The sequence below is a fragment of the Malurus melanocephalus genome, unplaced genomic scaffold (genome assembly GCF_030028575.1).
Source record: "Malurus melanocephalus ecotype Western Australia unplaced genomic scaffold, MMel_1.1 scaffold_1, whole genome shotgun sequence".
NCBI lineage: Eukaryota > Metazoa > Chordata > Aves > Passeriformes > Maluridae > Malurus > Malurus melanocephalus.
The window spans coordinates 2,487,835-2,504,563 of NW_026623233.1; the positions used below are offsets into that span (position 1 = coordinate 2,487,835).

At 43.3% G+C, this 16,729-nt stretch overlaps 1 protein-coding gene across 2 annotated transcripts in view; it reads right to left on the minus strand.

The window, feature by feature from the left end:
* Positions 1 to 15,456, minus strand: part of CLCN4 (chloride voltage-gated channel 4) — a 40,437-nt gene extending 24,981 nt beyond the window's left edge. Inside the window, exons 1-4 of one of the 2 annotated variants that reach the window (XM_057389708.1) lie at positions 15,367 to 15,456; positions 13,884 to 13,950; positions 4,721 to 4,872; positions 4,257 to 4,356 (exon numbers count right to left, since the gene is read on the minus strand). In XM_057389708.1, coding sequence (XP_057245691.1) covers positions 4,257 to 4,356; positions 4,721 to 4,864 — 244 coding nt within the window. In that variant the 5' untranslated portion in view covers positions 4,865 to 4,872; positions 13,884 to 13,950; positions 15,367 to 15,456. The remainder of the gene's footprint in view (positions 1 to 4,256; positions 4,357 to 4,720; positions 4,873 to 13,883; positions 13,951 to 15,366) is intronic. The other variant, XM_057389699.1, reaches the window with a different exon arrangement.
* Positions 15,457 to 16,729: the final 1,273 nt, after the last annotated feature.

Sequence of the window (16,729 nt, forward strand, 5' to 3'; positions counted from 1 at the left end):
TTGATCCGGAACTAAGTTTTCTGATTTTAATTTCTGTAAAAGAAGTGGGGGAGAGGCAGAAAYACATTTCAAATAATTCAAGCATGTGGAACATTTTTCTTACTCCAAAGACCAGAAAAAAACCCACTGGTTCTTCTCCCACCCTTAAGAAGGAGTCTTGTCCCTGCACTGACCAGCAGTGGCAACCAGGGTAGCAGCAAACAATTTCTGTTGTATAATCTGAAGAATTATACAGATATACTAGACAGGATGACAAAAAAAAAAAAAAAAAAAAAAAAAAAAAAAAAAAAAAAAAAAAAAAAAAAAAAAAAAAAAAAAAAAAAAAAAAAAAAAAGGTTGCAGAAGGGACTGATGATGTCTGCACCAACTATTTTCTTCCATGAAGATCTTACTCTTTTCCATTTGTCCCAAGTTTCTATGGAAACAATGAACCATATTGCTGGATGATGATGAATCATTGCATTGCTGGCATGCACAGCTTCCTGTTTTGCAGTGAGCTCTAAATTCTCCTCCAATTTTCTGGAAGTTTCAGAAAACRAGGAATCTTCATTCCTTGGACATGRCCACCAAATGCTGTGTCTCTTGYACCTCTTCATGGATCTTTAACATTTTCTGTAATCTTCAAAACTTACACCACACTTAACAGGCAGCTGCATATAAATGCCACTCAGGAAAAGGTGCAAAGACAGACTTTTGAATGGTTTTCCCCCAAGAAGGTTAATAACCATATTGAAACATTCAGTTTTCTAGTATAACAAACTCACAGGCACCTCAGCACCACTAASACAATGTGTTTGATCATGCAGCTGATCTAACCCCTTCTGCCAAATTCTTGGGGGTCCACATAAGGAGGGAAAAGCCTCACATGCATTCAAAAGAAGAAAATCATAAGGAGGGCCAGGATAATAATGCAATAGTGAATGCTTCACCACCTATGTGACCAGAGCTAGAAGTTTGCCAAGTTCTGAATTTTTGCAACTTTAAGTGAAATTAATGCAAGTGCAAGACAGTTCAGCATCTCAAAGTCAAACTTTTAATTTCTTTTGCTTATTTTGGCTGTCAAGACTGTAACAGAACATAAGTTTATCTCCCTGCTTCTCCCATCAAAGGAGCTGAATTTTTCTCCCTTCTTTGTAACCCCCTGCCTGAAAGGGAAAATAATGAAATACTTCAAAGCCAGACAAYGCTGAACTTGATTTTAGATATTAGCCTTCTACCTCTCTCCTTTTCCTTTTGTTGATGACGGCAAATTTCTTCCTTTACAGTGCACTAATGAGAATGCTAAAAATTTGCTTTCAAAAGATCATTTTTGTCATGCATTTGTGTCAGAAAACAGCATCACCAAGCAGTGCAGGACAGAATTACAAAGGGAATTGTTGCATATCCAGCCTCAGCATCAGAGCATTTCAGCCCTAATATGATGGCACTTTTTGTCACATTGCTTTCAAAAACACTTCCTGATCTATAAATAGCAAATGCTTTCAGTTGGCCATAGCAATAGTTAGGCTGAGGAATATCCAGTGGTCTGCAGGTGGAATGGGCCCAGTGAAAATTCAGACTTCCTTAAAAACAAATGCCTAAAAAAATTGGCATCCATATGTAAATTTTTAGGCTCATTTCCCCATACATTGCTTTGCATGAGGAAAACATGGAAACTCTAACTGAGACAGGCCCAGGTAATGTTCAGTATCTTTTTCTAGATCATGGTGTGGACAGTTTTTGTCTGCTCTTCACACCAAACAATATTTGTGGATGTTAGTGTTCCTTCCCTCTGCAATTAGCAGGCTTTGGCTCCCAAAGTCTCATTTCCAGAARTTCCCCAGTGCCTTTCCAGCCATCTGACAGTGTCACACACCATAATCTCCCTCCAGCCTGATGTCCCAGGTCCTGTGGGCATTTAGCACTGAGTAAATGTTAGCCAATCAGGCTAATTTCTGTGAGAACCCTCACTCATGGAACCATGTCTGATCCCAATGGCTGCTGTTACATTTCTGATATGCAYTGGTGCTGCCTGTAACCCAGAGCAGAGCCCCCTCTAAACGTCCCTTTCTCACAATTTTCTGGGACTAACAAAGGATGCAAGTTTGATGACACTGCAAAAATTACAAGATACATATATGTATGACGTGATATATACATTTTATGCTGCCAAATGGATGGTGCTCTCCTTCCTCCTTCCATCAGCTCCTCCCATCAGCTATATTTTGCTTGCTTGTGGCTCTGTGGTGACCAACACTGCTGAGTCATAAATCAACTGAAACCTAATCTGGTCAAAATCCATTTTTTCTAATAAGTCAGAACCCTAAGATTCACCTTCCCAATGCAGCTACACTGCAAAGAGAACAGGGCCCAGTGGCAGAGGCACTGGAGAATAAAAATTGCCGTTTTCAGCCTCATTGGCTCATTTTGGTAGCAGAAGCACAGCCTTTGAAGAATTGCAAAATCTGAAAGATAARGTTTACCAAATTGATGGGATTTAGGCTTCTAAATCAGTTAAGCTCCCTTTAATCTCCTGGGCCTGGGTAAATGACCCAAGTGCTCTTGGAAACTTGTGGGAGCCCCTGCCCCTCTTCCCAAGAGTCCCATCTTGCTGCTCTCCATGCCCACACAGGGACAGCAGGGGCAGGATGATCCATGGGACCCTGGGAACTGTTCCTGCCACTTCTCTCTTTCTCTCCCATTCCCCCCACACATTCTGCTTGTCTCCAGTAATGCCTGGACACAACTGGTCAAGAGTTCACCCAGTGCCCATCCACTGAGCCAGGTTATTCCTGGTCAACACCACAGAGGAGCCAGGCTGGTCCATGCAATCCCATCTGATCACACAGCTGCCCTTCCTCTCTGAGCAGGAAATATTTAAAGAAGAGAGGAAAACAACACAAAGTGCCTCCTGACTGCATCACCACCTCCTCCTCCCCGAAATCTGGTTAAGATACCTGTCTAATTTGATGTAAAATGTGTTCCTCTGCACCCTTGCCATTGAAAAGACTGCAAAAGCTACCAGACCTCAGCTGCAGTTTACCCTAAACCCCCATTCCCAAGTCTGGCATATCAGTGTTAGGGCTTATCAGAGCTTTGACTCCAGCTTTTGACAACCTTGAGGATTTCAGCACAAGGTTTCATTGCAAACTAGAACTGAATCAAACCTTCTGGGATGTTTTTGCTAAAATGGGAATGTGAGCATGTACACCACGTTCTTTGTATGGGAGAGGATTACTGAGGTCATTAGAGTCCTCAAGGGCTCTAATTTTATTTGCAGCAGAATTCTCCATCCCAGATGAGAYCAATCCTGACTTTTAGGCAGGGCTCAGCAGCAGTCTATCAGACTCTCTTCCCWTCTCACCCTCCCAACAAAGTTTTTSTGGAAATAATTACATCTCTATGAAATAACGTAATTTGCCAAACATGTCACTTCAGAAATGTTTTCTCAGTAACTTCTCCAGTACTTCTGAGGCTCCTACCAACTGTAACAAACATATTAACTTGACAGATGCTGAGGAGGAAATTCCCATCACTCCTTGGAAACTGGGAAACTTCACATGGTGCTTTTACCAAGCAGCATGACATAAGAGCACCCTGACATCACTGAAAAAGCATAAAAAATGGCAGCTGTCTCAGCTGGGTCAGAGAAGTGCAGCTTTCCAAGCTGGAAGATGTGCTAAACTGAGGAGAAGACAGGAGAAATCGAACAAATTAATGAATTTGCCATGTGGGTTTGAGCAGGTTGTTAAATATGTGATGTCTGCCTGGCCTGGAAGCAGATCTGAAACCAAGTCTGAAACTRTATTTTGCCTTCACACATACATAAAGAAGATAACTCAGTGGAAACAGCAGTTTATGAAGCTCCCCTCTGAGCCCACAACCAACATTTTCCCCACATCATATTTTCTACTTGCAGAATTAAAGTAAGTGATGACAAGAAAAACAAATCCTACAAAAGAAACAGACTTCTGCAAAGCAAAGATTCAGAAAGTCAAAGTAGCCCATCAACTATGAAGCACTCAAATGCAGATTTCCCAAAGCAAAAGAAAAATCCCTCTACTGGSGAAAACATTTTTTCTAGGTCAGCACTCAGAAGACTTTGCAAGCAGGTATTTTTATTAAGGATCATAACTGCATGACTGCAAAGCTGTCTTTTTTTCTTAAAAACAAAAAGCTTCAATGGAGAGACAATGAAGCACAAGGAGAAGCAGATGGTACTGCAGCAACCTTGGTGAAATGCTTCAGGCCCAGCTGTAGCATCAACACATACATACCTGCCAGCAGTCCTATGAGCAGCATCACAACCCATCCTGACCAGGCATCCAGCAAACTCTTGATGAACTCCCATATGGATTCTTTACTTTTGCTTGTAATCTGAAATTAAACATATGTATATATATATATATATATATATATATCTAGATGTGTTGCTGATTCAGGTTGACAGTTTTAGAGTACAATGTTTACAGTAATTAAACTCTTAGATGGTGCATACAATTTCTCTGCTCTCTACTTCCTGCAGTCCCAAAAATTTATTCAGAGATACTCAGCTGATTAAGTTGCAGAAGTCCTTACAWATTTACAAACTCAGGACATCCCACATCCATGTATTTAGAAGTTCTCCTCAAGTCATGTAACAAGGCAGGAATCAGTAACTTTGGGAAAATGCTTGTTTTTGTCACTTGCAGGACAGCTGTAAGCCAAGGGCTGTGGCGCAATCAAAGCCTGACACCGTTACCTTTCGGTGGCGGTCRGTGTCACGCGACTTCTCCCGCAGCCAGTCGATGGTATGGAAATCTTCRTAAGTGCCAACATCTGGGAAAGGCTCATCCAGAAAGTCCATCAGATTCCCTGAACCATTCATGTCTCCTGCATTGACCATATTAGGATCTGCATGTAGAGGAAAAAAGGAGTTGGTCAATAAATTCATGCAGCTCTGCCATTTCAGAACCGAGTTTTCCRAAATACCTCCACAAGCCAGGAAGTGAAGACATCATGAAAGCAGTCCTGGGACACACACACAAATTCTTCATATTTGTTTCTAATAAAGAAGGATGGGAAATATCTACCACATATCCTACTAAAGCACAAGAGGAAATAGAAGATACCTGTCTCCAAACTACAATCAACAGTTACCAGAGGCATTTAATGGATGAGGGCATGTAGGAATATGACAACGTCTATTCCAGCAAGGTGGTCTGATCAGGAACATTGGAAYGACACAGGCAAAAGTGGAGAAATGAGAATCAAAATATGTAAGAGACACAAATCTGCCAGAGCTAATATGAAGACCATGACCAGGAACAAAGCTCACCCCCCACACCAATTGAAGAGTTATTGTGTGTGTGCCTCTGGGATACAGCTCAGCTGCTGGTTGAATCTGCACAAGAGAAAGTGGCAGCTGGGTACACAAGGGCTCCAGCAGCCAGGCAGGAGGAGGCAGCTGAGTGCACTTCTACATCACTTTAAAAAGTGTTGTTGCTCTAAAGATGGTTAATCCCATCCATTCTAAAATAGGTGCCTGGGAAATTGAGTCTTCCAGAGAATATGTAGGGTTTGTAATCTGAAATGATGCATCTAAAAAAAAAGTTATCATGGAGCTACAGGAAAAAAAAAAAAAGAAAAAGAAAATCGATAAAAAGAATGGGGACATATACAGACTTTAGGGGTTGTGTAGAATGTTCCTGCAGAGCCTGGAGCTCCTTGACTGACACAGGAGAACTTTTGCTGGTCACTGATGAGGCCAGCAYGACACCAGTGACTGCAACCCACTTGGTTCCACCAGATTTAGAAATGGGAATTTCACAAGAATTTGGATCTTTGAAACTGTGAGGAAATTTTCCAATTCTGTWATCGGAACAGCCAAAATGCAGCAGAAAAGGTTTTAGTGGATTGTCCATGATACTCTGCTCAGCCCTCTTTATTTAGAGTCTCCTTCCTTCCCCTCTCCCCATTTTCAACTGTTTTATCTGAAACCTCACCATTTAATTTTTTGCCTTAGTGATGACTTTAACAATGTAGTAGGTGCGCATACTCAGCTTTGTCAGTCTGTGCTCTCCACMGTGCAGAGTTTTTGGATGACACAGACAATGTGCAGAGCACAAGCAGCTCAGAAAAGCATTATCTGACAGGTCAGCATTTAATAGAAACCCTTTTAAATGCGGAAATGGAGTAATCTCCCAGCACCTTGGCACGTTTGCCTGAAAGAGAACCAAACAAGTGAATCACAGCCTGGGGAAGGAAACTCAGTGCAGAGCAGGTGTCCTGTGCAGAACTGCAGAGCACAAATTAGCTGCCACAAGACTGGGGTGATTTAAAAAGCAGAAGTTAGGAGGAGTGACAATTGAGAACAGCAATACTTGGCCAAGCTCCCACATTTGCTGAGTGAAATGGGAATCTGAAGGGGGGATCACAGGGCTGACAACAGGAGCTGAAGTTGCAAGAGGACCTTGAGCTCAGTGTTTGGTAAGAGTGGAAAGGGAAGCTGAAATGAGGYGAAAGGATTAGATTATTACTTTGTAACATTGTGATATTTTGCAGCTCAATTACTTCACTTTATTCTTTGGATACAGCAAAGAAGAGCCTGTAAAGAACATGCAGCTCAGGCTGTCTGCCTGYACAAGCCAGCACCCCCTGCTCAATAAACAAACTTCTGGAAACCCTTACACTGAAAGCACTGGCACTTTTTCCTTCATGCCACAGGAAAACTGCCCATCATGCCAGTTACATCACATAAAAAATAGCTTTTTAAGTATGTTGTCAGTGCCCAGCACATGACAGTATTGTGATGGATAGYACCAGGCCAGACCACAAGTATGTAGGATAATCACAATTTCAGTCTGAATCTACCCCAAAAATACGTGCTGCATGACACGTGCAAGGAGGAAAAAAAATGTGCTAGAGACCACATGGCCATGGAAGACTAAGAAAACAAACAAACTTGGAACTCAGGGTAGCATACATGGAAATTGCAGTGAACTGGATGATTGTCAGCCCTAAAGTTCACTTCAGGTTCTATGCTTTTGAAAGCAGAGATGTGATATCAGATTATGCAAAACACAATTTTAGCAAATAAAACCTAGCTACAGCGCTTTTGAACTGAGTACCACAGAGTTTCCTTCTTATATCCTAGCACCAAGCATAGTAACTATCCCCTTCTTTCTCTTTATTTTCCATTTATTTCTCTCACCTTACTTCGATATGTGTCATAAGTTTCAAGGTTTATTTCAGGATGAGCTAACCTGTCGTCCCAGTGAAGCTTGCACAGAAGATTTTGGCTCTGCCAGCAGAASTGGAGCTTTACACCAATCAGAGAGGTACAGATATTTTAATACACACAAATGAATCTCATCCAAACCTGAATTGCAGCCAGGTGCACCGCAGCAATACACTCCAATGATGACAAGAGCACAAACATCCGTGGTGTTGGTTGTCTCATCTAGCATGAGAAATCTGCACTGTACTCTGGACACTAAAACCCAGACTCCTTTCATGGCTGATGAGAGGAATTGAACAATTTAYATCAGAATGGGACAAATTACTTCCCAGAAGTGACAATTTCTGTTTATTGATCACAAAGAGATGTCAGAGGTTTTCATCTGATCTAATTAGTGCAACACTACCAATTCAGAAGAAAACATTGCAATACCATGACATGMAGAATTAGTTATAAATGCAGCTCCRCAGACCTCAGCATTTGAGATATTTRGATGCTCTGAGMGAGCTTATTACAAACACAGAAAGGTGCTGAGTTTTACTGAGGAATTGTATCACATATGTATTTTGTCYCTTTGTTGTACCATGTCTCAGACATCCTTGCTGTCTTTTCCACTACTTCTGCAGATGCAACATAATTTGTGTGAGGGCTGTTTCCTGCTTAGTCCCTGTATTCTTTTCCTAATTATTTCTGGCACTCCACCAGCTTTTCCTTGGGCAGACATCCAACACTGAGCAGTGTGACTCTCTGAGAKTGGCCAGTTTTAGCCCATCATTCTGTCATCTCTTGGGGACATTTTCCCCTTTGCTTTACCTTTATCCATGTTGAATTCCATCAGCCATTTTATTTCCTACAGCACAGAAGGGAGCCTCAACAGTGAGCATTCATTTTTACTCACTAGCTCACTGTATCTACAACTGAATGTTTGAGTCAATATYCTGCTAGAATAATTGAAAACAGGCTCTTTCTAGAAACTGAACTAGAAAACAAAGAAACCTGACTGAACCACACATCTCTGGAACTCACAGGGTTCTGGTTAGCTGACTTCCCTGGATTTAGATCCATGCCAGACCACTGTGACCCTGTAGATRTAGCAAAGTCCTGGCAGGGATTGAGTCACAAATCCAGAGAGGTCACAGCGCTAGAGTGGCAATAGTGCCTGCTGACAGAGGCTCTCCTGGCTCCACAAAACCTGAGGCATTTTCCAGAAATCCTGGGCCAGATCAATCTGGTGGTCAGTCCCTGATCTCCCAGCTAACCRTGCCAGAGTCAGTTAYCCTACAAATRTCAGAGGAGCAGCATGAGAGCAAGMTGGAAGTAAGGGTCCAAATATTAGCCTGTGAAGCTTTATGATTGCTGGAAACCAGATAATTTTAAAGTAATCACCTAAGAAGTAAAGGAAAAAGGAGATTCATGCAAACAAACTACAGAAGCCAGGGTGTGAACACAGGGAACTGCTGATGGAGCAGGACATGCCAACAAGCTCAGCAGGTACCGCATAGACACGAGATCTYGTCACAGTTACTCATTTTTCATTATTTTCTAAAGAATAAAGAGGTAGTAGCATTATCATATTTAGGGTCACATTTTTCCAGCAAGTGTCATGGTGAGTAAACTGATCATGTGGCTGGCATCAGCTTGAAGCTAACATTTATAGAAGARCAATAATTCACATTTCCAGTGAAAATGCTGACAAACTCTCATCTTTAGAGCACAGTTACAGCACGAGCAAATGTAAATCCACAGTGAACTGATGCTCTAGGTAGCAAGCTGACTGACTGATCAGATTTGAAATGTATTTGACATGGCAAGCACAGACCAAAACATCCCATGGTTCAAAGAGGCTGAAAAGGATACTGATGGAAAACAACTAGCTGAACAGCCATCAAAGGAAAAGTCTTGGCCCTGGCCTACTGCTGCTAGACATGCTAGTTCCATGCCATGTTCTCCTCATCCTGTTTTCTGTTTTAATTGGATACATTGCACTGAGGAGGCAGTATGATTTTTAATGCTATTCCAACTAGTTTCAGGTTACTTTCAACAGATCTCAGTTACTGAATTACTTCAACACTTCAAACGTTTCTGGCAGACAAACGTTCACCTCTACGCTTTGCTGTTTTCCTTGAAGTGGGGGTTGCTGTGTAAAATATGACAGGATGCAGGCAGCARAGAATTCCTCTCTTCAGCTGTGGAATAACGGGTAAATGTACCTGGCAAGAGGCTGGGAGAAGAAAGCAGAAGCCTAAATGCCAGTTGCAAGCTTCACAACTCACATTTGGAGGAWGTCCAAAGCATCACCTGTTGCATTTCTTACAAATGTGCCACGTGTTAGCCAACACAGCAGAGAACACGGTGTGTCTCGGGGCTTTTCAATGCTCAGAACAGAGGAGATCCTACTCCAGGCACAAAGCTTTTGAAATGATTCAAGATCATTTCAATCATGACTCCAGCAGAGCTGAGCCCACCACTGACGTGGATGGTTGGTCAGATGAGCTGTGCTCACGTGGTGTGACATGACAGCAGTTACTGCAAAAAATGAAGCAGCATGGGGGCTGTGAAAATCCTTGGGATTTATTTTCTGTAGCAGACAACAATGAACAATTTAACAACAATGCAATTTATTGGCAATCATCACAAGACCCCTTTGCAAGATGGTTTGCCACTCTGTGCCCCTAATACTTGAACTGACTGTTCCAGGACCAAGCATGGTGCCCCAGCCCCATGGCCTTTATCTGCTCAAGGTGATCTGTGAAGCAAAGGCGCCTCCTCCCAAGAGCTGGGTACTCTGCCAGCATCCATCCATCCCCACTCCCAAGAATTCAGACCCAGCCACACAGATGGATGCAGAGCACTCTCCTCCCAGGGCCTCAATCCAGGCAAACAGATCAGTGCTGCCAGCACAGTGAGCGGAATCACAGAATGGTTTGGGTTGGAAGAGTCTGTTCAGAAAGAGCCCTAAGAGGATAAGGCTGAGRGAGAAAGTTCCTAGAGCAGAGCATGGTTACGCCACATGGCCAGAGAAAATGAGCCTGACAGCTGAGGAGACCCTGAGCAAGATTATTAACAGGGTCACCATGAAAGACATGAATGAAAAGGGCAGGGAGATGATTAGGGGAATACATCTTGGGGAAGAGTCAGAGGCCAAGATCTGCTTGGCCCAGAGCCAGGAAGGCCAAGCTGGTGTGGATGCAATTCCCCTTCCACCACCTGCCACACAGAAGATGATTTAGAAATGGCAAAGTGATATTACACAGGATACAGGAGACAGACAAACAGTGATTAAACATCCTTCTCAACAAGAAGTGAGAGGCTGTTGGGTGGTGATTTTACAAGGAAGAAGTCTTCAGCAAAAGAAAGCAGGTTGAATCCCCTGCAAGTTAAATGGGTGCTTTTCTAAATAAAGTATCTACAGGCCATTTAAGATTATTAAATTTAGAAGCTTCAGACTGAACAAGCCAATTGAGTTATTGACTTCTGTCCTAATGATAAAGTTTATAAAAAGGTGTTAAAATGGCCTTAAATTAGAGTTACCAAGTTCAGACTCCTGGAAAAAGCAGAAAACGCTGAACCCACTTATAGACCTCTTTTGGAAACATAACATGGGAAGAAGTTTTCCCTATAAACTGAGAAAATACAGAGGAGAAACAAGACATTAAAATTGGCAAATGCCTTTCCAACAATTCAGGGACTGATTGCAGGGCCTCCAGGTACAAGTAAATAGCCCTGCAAACCTTCAGTCTCTCACCCCACTAGCACAGGCAGKCTGCACTATCAGCAGCAGTACTGTAAAATATTGCAGCATTTTATTGTATGGCCCCACCACCACATATTATGGAGTTTCCAGCTATGATCGTGTGGTCAMGCTAAACACAGTCACATCTTTGATATTCAGCTTTACCCTGAATAACCCCTATGGAAAAAAATTACAAAGCCATAGCAGAGCTCAMAAAACACAGAGCAGCAGATCACAGGGGAGAGGGTCTGGGAGAGAAGGGAAAGGCAGGAGGGATCATTGGGGATAAATGGCAGAAAACTGAGGCACTGCCTTGACCAAACCACAGCCTTCAGCTGCCCCTCCTCAGCCACCACACACACTCACRGGGTGAGCAGAGAGAACAGGGCTGGCCAGGAGCACAGGGGGGTGACATGGGGSACACCAGAGCACCCCAGAGCTCATAACCAACCAACAGGGCTTCCCACCCTTCTATGACAGCCAGACTCCCTGCTTTCCTCCTCCTGACAGGCATTCTCTTCTTCTGAGAGGTAAATCATACCCTGGCATCCTGCTCCATGCTCCGTCCCACAATGACTCTCCCTTTAGAAACCAATTTCTTTCAGTATGAAATATCATGTTTCCCCTACAAGTTTTCTTGGAAAGTCTGAGCAAAAYTAGTTCAGCTGCTGAGTTATATCAGAAAGGCAAACTGGAAAAAAAAAATCCCAGCTCTTTCCCTGCAAGCTCCAAATGGAATTTTTGCCAAAATTGGTTCTGTATAAAAAAAATTTAAACTCACATCTCTGTTTCCAGTGAGTCTTAAAAGTCCCTCCAATAAATTTATTTGTTAGTGCAGATGTTGAGGCTGTGGAAAAAGCAGGAGGGAAGAATCACTGCCTCTGAAACATCCATCTGCAGTTTTGAACTGAGCTGAAACATTTCATTAAAGGATGCCCCTCTGTTAGCAGCCCAGAAGCTCAGGCAGATGAGCCCCATGGACTGTATCAACACCACACTCCTTTACTTCTTGAAGGAAGCAAGATTTGATTAGGTAAAACTCTGGARGCCTTCAGCTTCTGGGTGAGAAACTACATTTCAGGAGCCTGGACACACTGGAAACCAGTCCTAGCAGTGTAGGAGCATGTATGGTTTCTATTTCTGGTTTCCCTGCCTCACAAATAAGAGGGGGAATTTCCCTTCTGAACCCACTATTTTTACTGCCACAGAGCTCTAAGCCACGTCTGAAGAGTCAGGGGTTCTACAGAGTTTTCTTCCTCATGCTACACACAGCTCAGCTTTGCAGCACCAGATCTGGGGTTCCAGTGCTGCTCTTTGTCTCTTCAATTTAAAAAAAAAATAAAGATTAAGGAGGCAAAACCAAGTTTGGAACTGAAAAAAAGAAATAAAATAAAATAAAGCAAATGCATTCAGAGAGAACAGAGTTGCACTGTCAGAAGGGAAGTGTCCTGGTACAGAATTACTCCCAAACAGTTCCCTCCCGAAATGGGATGTTCAAAGGCATTTCAATGTACCTCTTGCTGAAAACCTTTYCAAGCCTTCAGCTTGAAATAAAGCTGATAAACCCACACTGGAAAAGCCATTAATCTGTTCTACCATGTCACTTCTCRTGATTTGACAGGGGCTGTGAGTCATTTTCGCACAGGAGGGTAATGTTGTTCTGTTCACAGGGCACTTTTGGTTTTTACTGCTGTGTTTGATGCTGAGGGGCACAGCAGTTGATGCTGCTGCACAGCTACAGAGAAATTACTTCACCCCACGGACAGGAAGCTCCTGCTTCTACAGGACTGGGAAACCCTTTCCTTGGGGTGATGCTTAAGAGAAAAATGTTAAAAGTGCTTTAGGAATAGCAGCCTACTGTAACCCGGCCAGCCTCTCTTTTGACATTAATTGTGTGTGATTTTTTTGGTTCTGCTAGGTTAGAAATAAAGAAAGCTGAAAAAAACCAACACCCGGTGTGTTTGTATACACATACCAAAAATGAATTAGGACTCCTTCTCTACAACCTGATCCCATTTCACAAAGAGGAAAAATTAAAACACACAYCCCTGCTGGGCACCCCACAAGCTGCAGCGTGATGGCAAAAGCAACCAGGAGAAGGACTGGTTCCTCTGGGTACCACACTGCTTTTGAGGGCTGAGCACCGTGCTGAGCTGGGAGCTGGTCAGATCTGAGAGAGGCTCCACCAACACGAGCAAGACRGCTCTGGACTGTGGAGGAGACTGAGGGCTGGAGGGATCCCCTTTCCCCCATTACAGCACCTGGTTAAAGTCAGGATCCTGCTCCCTTTCCCCTCCAGGTCAGCAAACAGCTTCACATGGAGCAGCTCCCAGCCCCAGGAGGTCACAGCACTCCGAGGAGCCTGTTTGGTTCAGGCAGAGGGGAAATTCTCTGACCCATGGTCGATGCTCACCATCTCATTCTCCTGTGGTCCCTTTTTAAAAGCTACCAGTAACTTCCTTTGAAAAGGTACAGCCTTTGTAAGATGGGCACAGGGGCCGAGTACTCATGAGGCCAAGTGCTGGAGCCTTCACGTGGCACCCCAGTGCTACCAAGGAGAGCCCCTTCCAGCTGGGAATGTCTCCAGGGTTCCCCTTTTACACTGAAAAACTCTTAAAGCAATTATGTCCTTAATTTCCAAGGGCCCCCAGCGTAGCTACAAGGCTGGTGCCTTGCCTTGTGGCCCAGATGTCTGGCTCAGATTGAGGGGCCAGGAGAACCACAGCCTGGCACGTACTTCCATGGGGCACTAAACCACGATCTGGAGTAGGAGGAACCCACAGCACTTGTAGAACCCAAGCGTGGCAGCCCYGGGTGGGCAAAGGGCCAAGGTTCGCTCGGCTCACAGCCAGAGCTGGAGAGAACTGAGCCAGCCTTGCCTCCAGAGGGAATCAAGGAGATGAAACCCAGCATTGGCACTGGCAGGATGCAATCCACCCCCGCCCCCATCACATCATGCAGCAACAGGTTTGGATTTCTATCACTTCAGAGGCTCAGTCTTGAAAAAACAAGAGAGGTCCTGTTGGAGAAAAATAAAATTGAAATTTATTTTTCTCTTCAGTTTGGAACAAYCACTGTCCTTTTGTACTTCAATAATTCATTATCTACTCCTCCCCCACTTTATTTTCTGATCCTGACACAGCTGAATACCTGATCATTGGAAACCAGAATTCACCTCTCATTGGGATGTACAATCCCCTTCAGCATGGGAGATCCAAAATATCGCCCCCTGAATGTATGGGTGAGCACACAGACTCTAGGCCTGCCAAATTTTCAGATTTTTCCAACAGTGGGAGAAATTTATTTGAACAAATAAGAGGATTTGGAAGAATAAAAAGAACTTCCTGTAGACCAGGAGTAAAAAGAGTCACCTGACCCTCTGCCAGATGAAGCTGCAGCTGAGTCATCCTCTGTTATCTGGCAAAGGCACAGAATTATTTATCACAATTGTTAAAAAAAAAACCCATATTTTTTTTTCTGACTAGTATAAGGTCAAAAATTAATTTAGTTTCTCACATTGTACCATTTGTATTAGARTAACATTTAAAAATATTCAAAATTTTAAAACCCGAAAATCTATTTTGAAAGCTATACAGAAAAAAGCCCCATAGAAGAATCCTAATTTTTTTCTTTTACAGATATATATTCATGTATTTGTACAGAGCACACAATTAAACATCCACATCAGGGAAACAGACTCTGGACTTTGCTTCCACAAATATTAAGTCYAAAAGCAGAGTTTACCRTGGATTTTTAGMCTTTTGGTCACAGGCRTTTTGCAAAGAAGCAAAAATCCACYTGTCGTCTCGTATGTTCCYTTTGGAAAAGGATTCTTCATTTATACTGGACGARGAAAAACTGACCTTTTACTACAAATTTACTACTGACCTCTTCCTGCAAATTATGCAGGAAACCTGTCGGACGAGGTGCTTTGAAACCACATCAGCAAAAATTAACAAGAGAGGCAAAGCCTCTTTCCCCAAATACACCTCTTAACCTCTCACACAACTTAATCCTCATTTCTTTATAAGCTTAGACACAACAGCAACTTCCTTTAAGCATCCAGGGCGGAAAAAAAAGCAGGGATTGCAAGCAAAACACCATTGCTGCTCTCTTTGCACGACTGAAAGATGATGGCTGCTCACGTAAATACAGATTTCCGCAGCCACCCGAAGGAGCCATYGGAAAATACAGGGAACAAAGGGCCTTCTTTAGCTATAAAGCTCCATCTGGCAGCATTTCCACCGGAGATGTCAGCCGGGAGAGCAGCACAGAGCCAGCAGGCAGCCTCTGCACCTGCAAACCCTATGCTTGCACAGAAAATGTGCCGCTTTATTTCCCAGCAGAAATCCTGCCCCACGGAGCTGCAGCTCCCGGACTACAGCACAAGAGCAACTGGCAAATGATCTTTTTTTCCAAGAATTATGTTGCTTACCTGCAATGCAACATCATTTAGCCCAATCGCAATGATTTTAATAGCATCCTTCCTTGGGTGGTATGGCTGCAGCAGCAGTGATGTCATGGGGAGGAAGCAGCAGCAATCATGTGACTGCATCCTCCGTCTATAGGATATCTGATCGGGGAGCCGCACCAGCCCGCAATCCTGCAGGATTAAACTGCAAGCCTCTTTATCCTGCCCTGCCCATTCCGTCACCATCGCAGCACACGCTGCTTTTCCGCCTCCCTAACCTGAGCTAAGGGTTCTCTGCATTTTTTTGCAACAGCACCAACATGCAGRTTTTTCACGAGGTAAAATCATAGGAAGTAGGTTGTGTGCGTGCCAGCAAGGATTCCTGTTGACTCGACAGCCCAGGGTGCCCTATATAATATRCAATCACAGCAGCTTGAAAATGACACAAACTGCAATTTCACCATCCCTTGCATTTTTCCATCTGGAACTGCATTACAAGCTTATTCAGACTGATTTCCCTACATCTGTGTCATACTCGTATTCTGCAGGCTTTTCTTAAAGGTTTCATCCTTGTTAGTTTAACTTCTTCTTCGCCCCACCATCCATCCTTCCCCTTGTTGCCCTTCTGCCTTTTCTACATTGCAACTGCCATTGCTTGAAGGGTCCTCTCCTATCTGCCAGCCTACTTTTCCTTAAGCTTCAACTTAAGCTTTCCCAAATACTGAAAAGCTAGAACTTCTAAAAATATTTTAAAAAGAGGCAATTAGCCTGACTTTCACCATTCTGGTTAACTGAGTATAGCATCTCAGAACTGTAATTTYGAGCATTTTTATTTTTTGAGGGGCAAGAGGGGTATTTAAGAATTTTACCATACTCAGTCATATATCTGATTTCAAATACAATACTTGTATAAGAAGCTAAGAATTTCCAAATTTCAAATTGCACAGATTTTGTRCAAGCCACGAGGGCTCTATTCTACAGGGCAGAAGTGGTAATTTCTTTCTTCTTCTTTCAGAAAGAAGACACAGGCCTTCTTTCTGAAGACCCTGTACATGTTTGTAYGTGTGCAGTGTGTTGTATTTCAGGACATTGACCACCTTACTACTCACCTTCCCATATTTGTACATTGTGCAGTCTGTTTTTATCCTTACAGGTATCCGGGCAGGGGCTCTGTACTCCCAAGCAGGTGAAACAGCCAGGTAGAGGGAGGTCTTGCACAAACACCCATGGAAACATCCACAGGTGTCTGCAGGCACACACGTGACTTCCACACACTTCAAAGTCAAAGGACTGCTGTTCTGAAGACCTTTTTGTCCCAGTGTGTTCGAGTAGTAATGTGTGATGTGCTATGTATTTCTGATCGTGACTTGCCATGCAGAAGCCACAC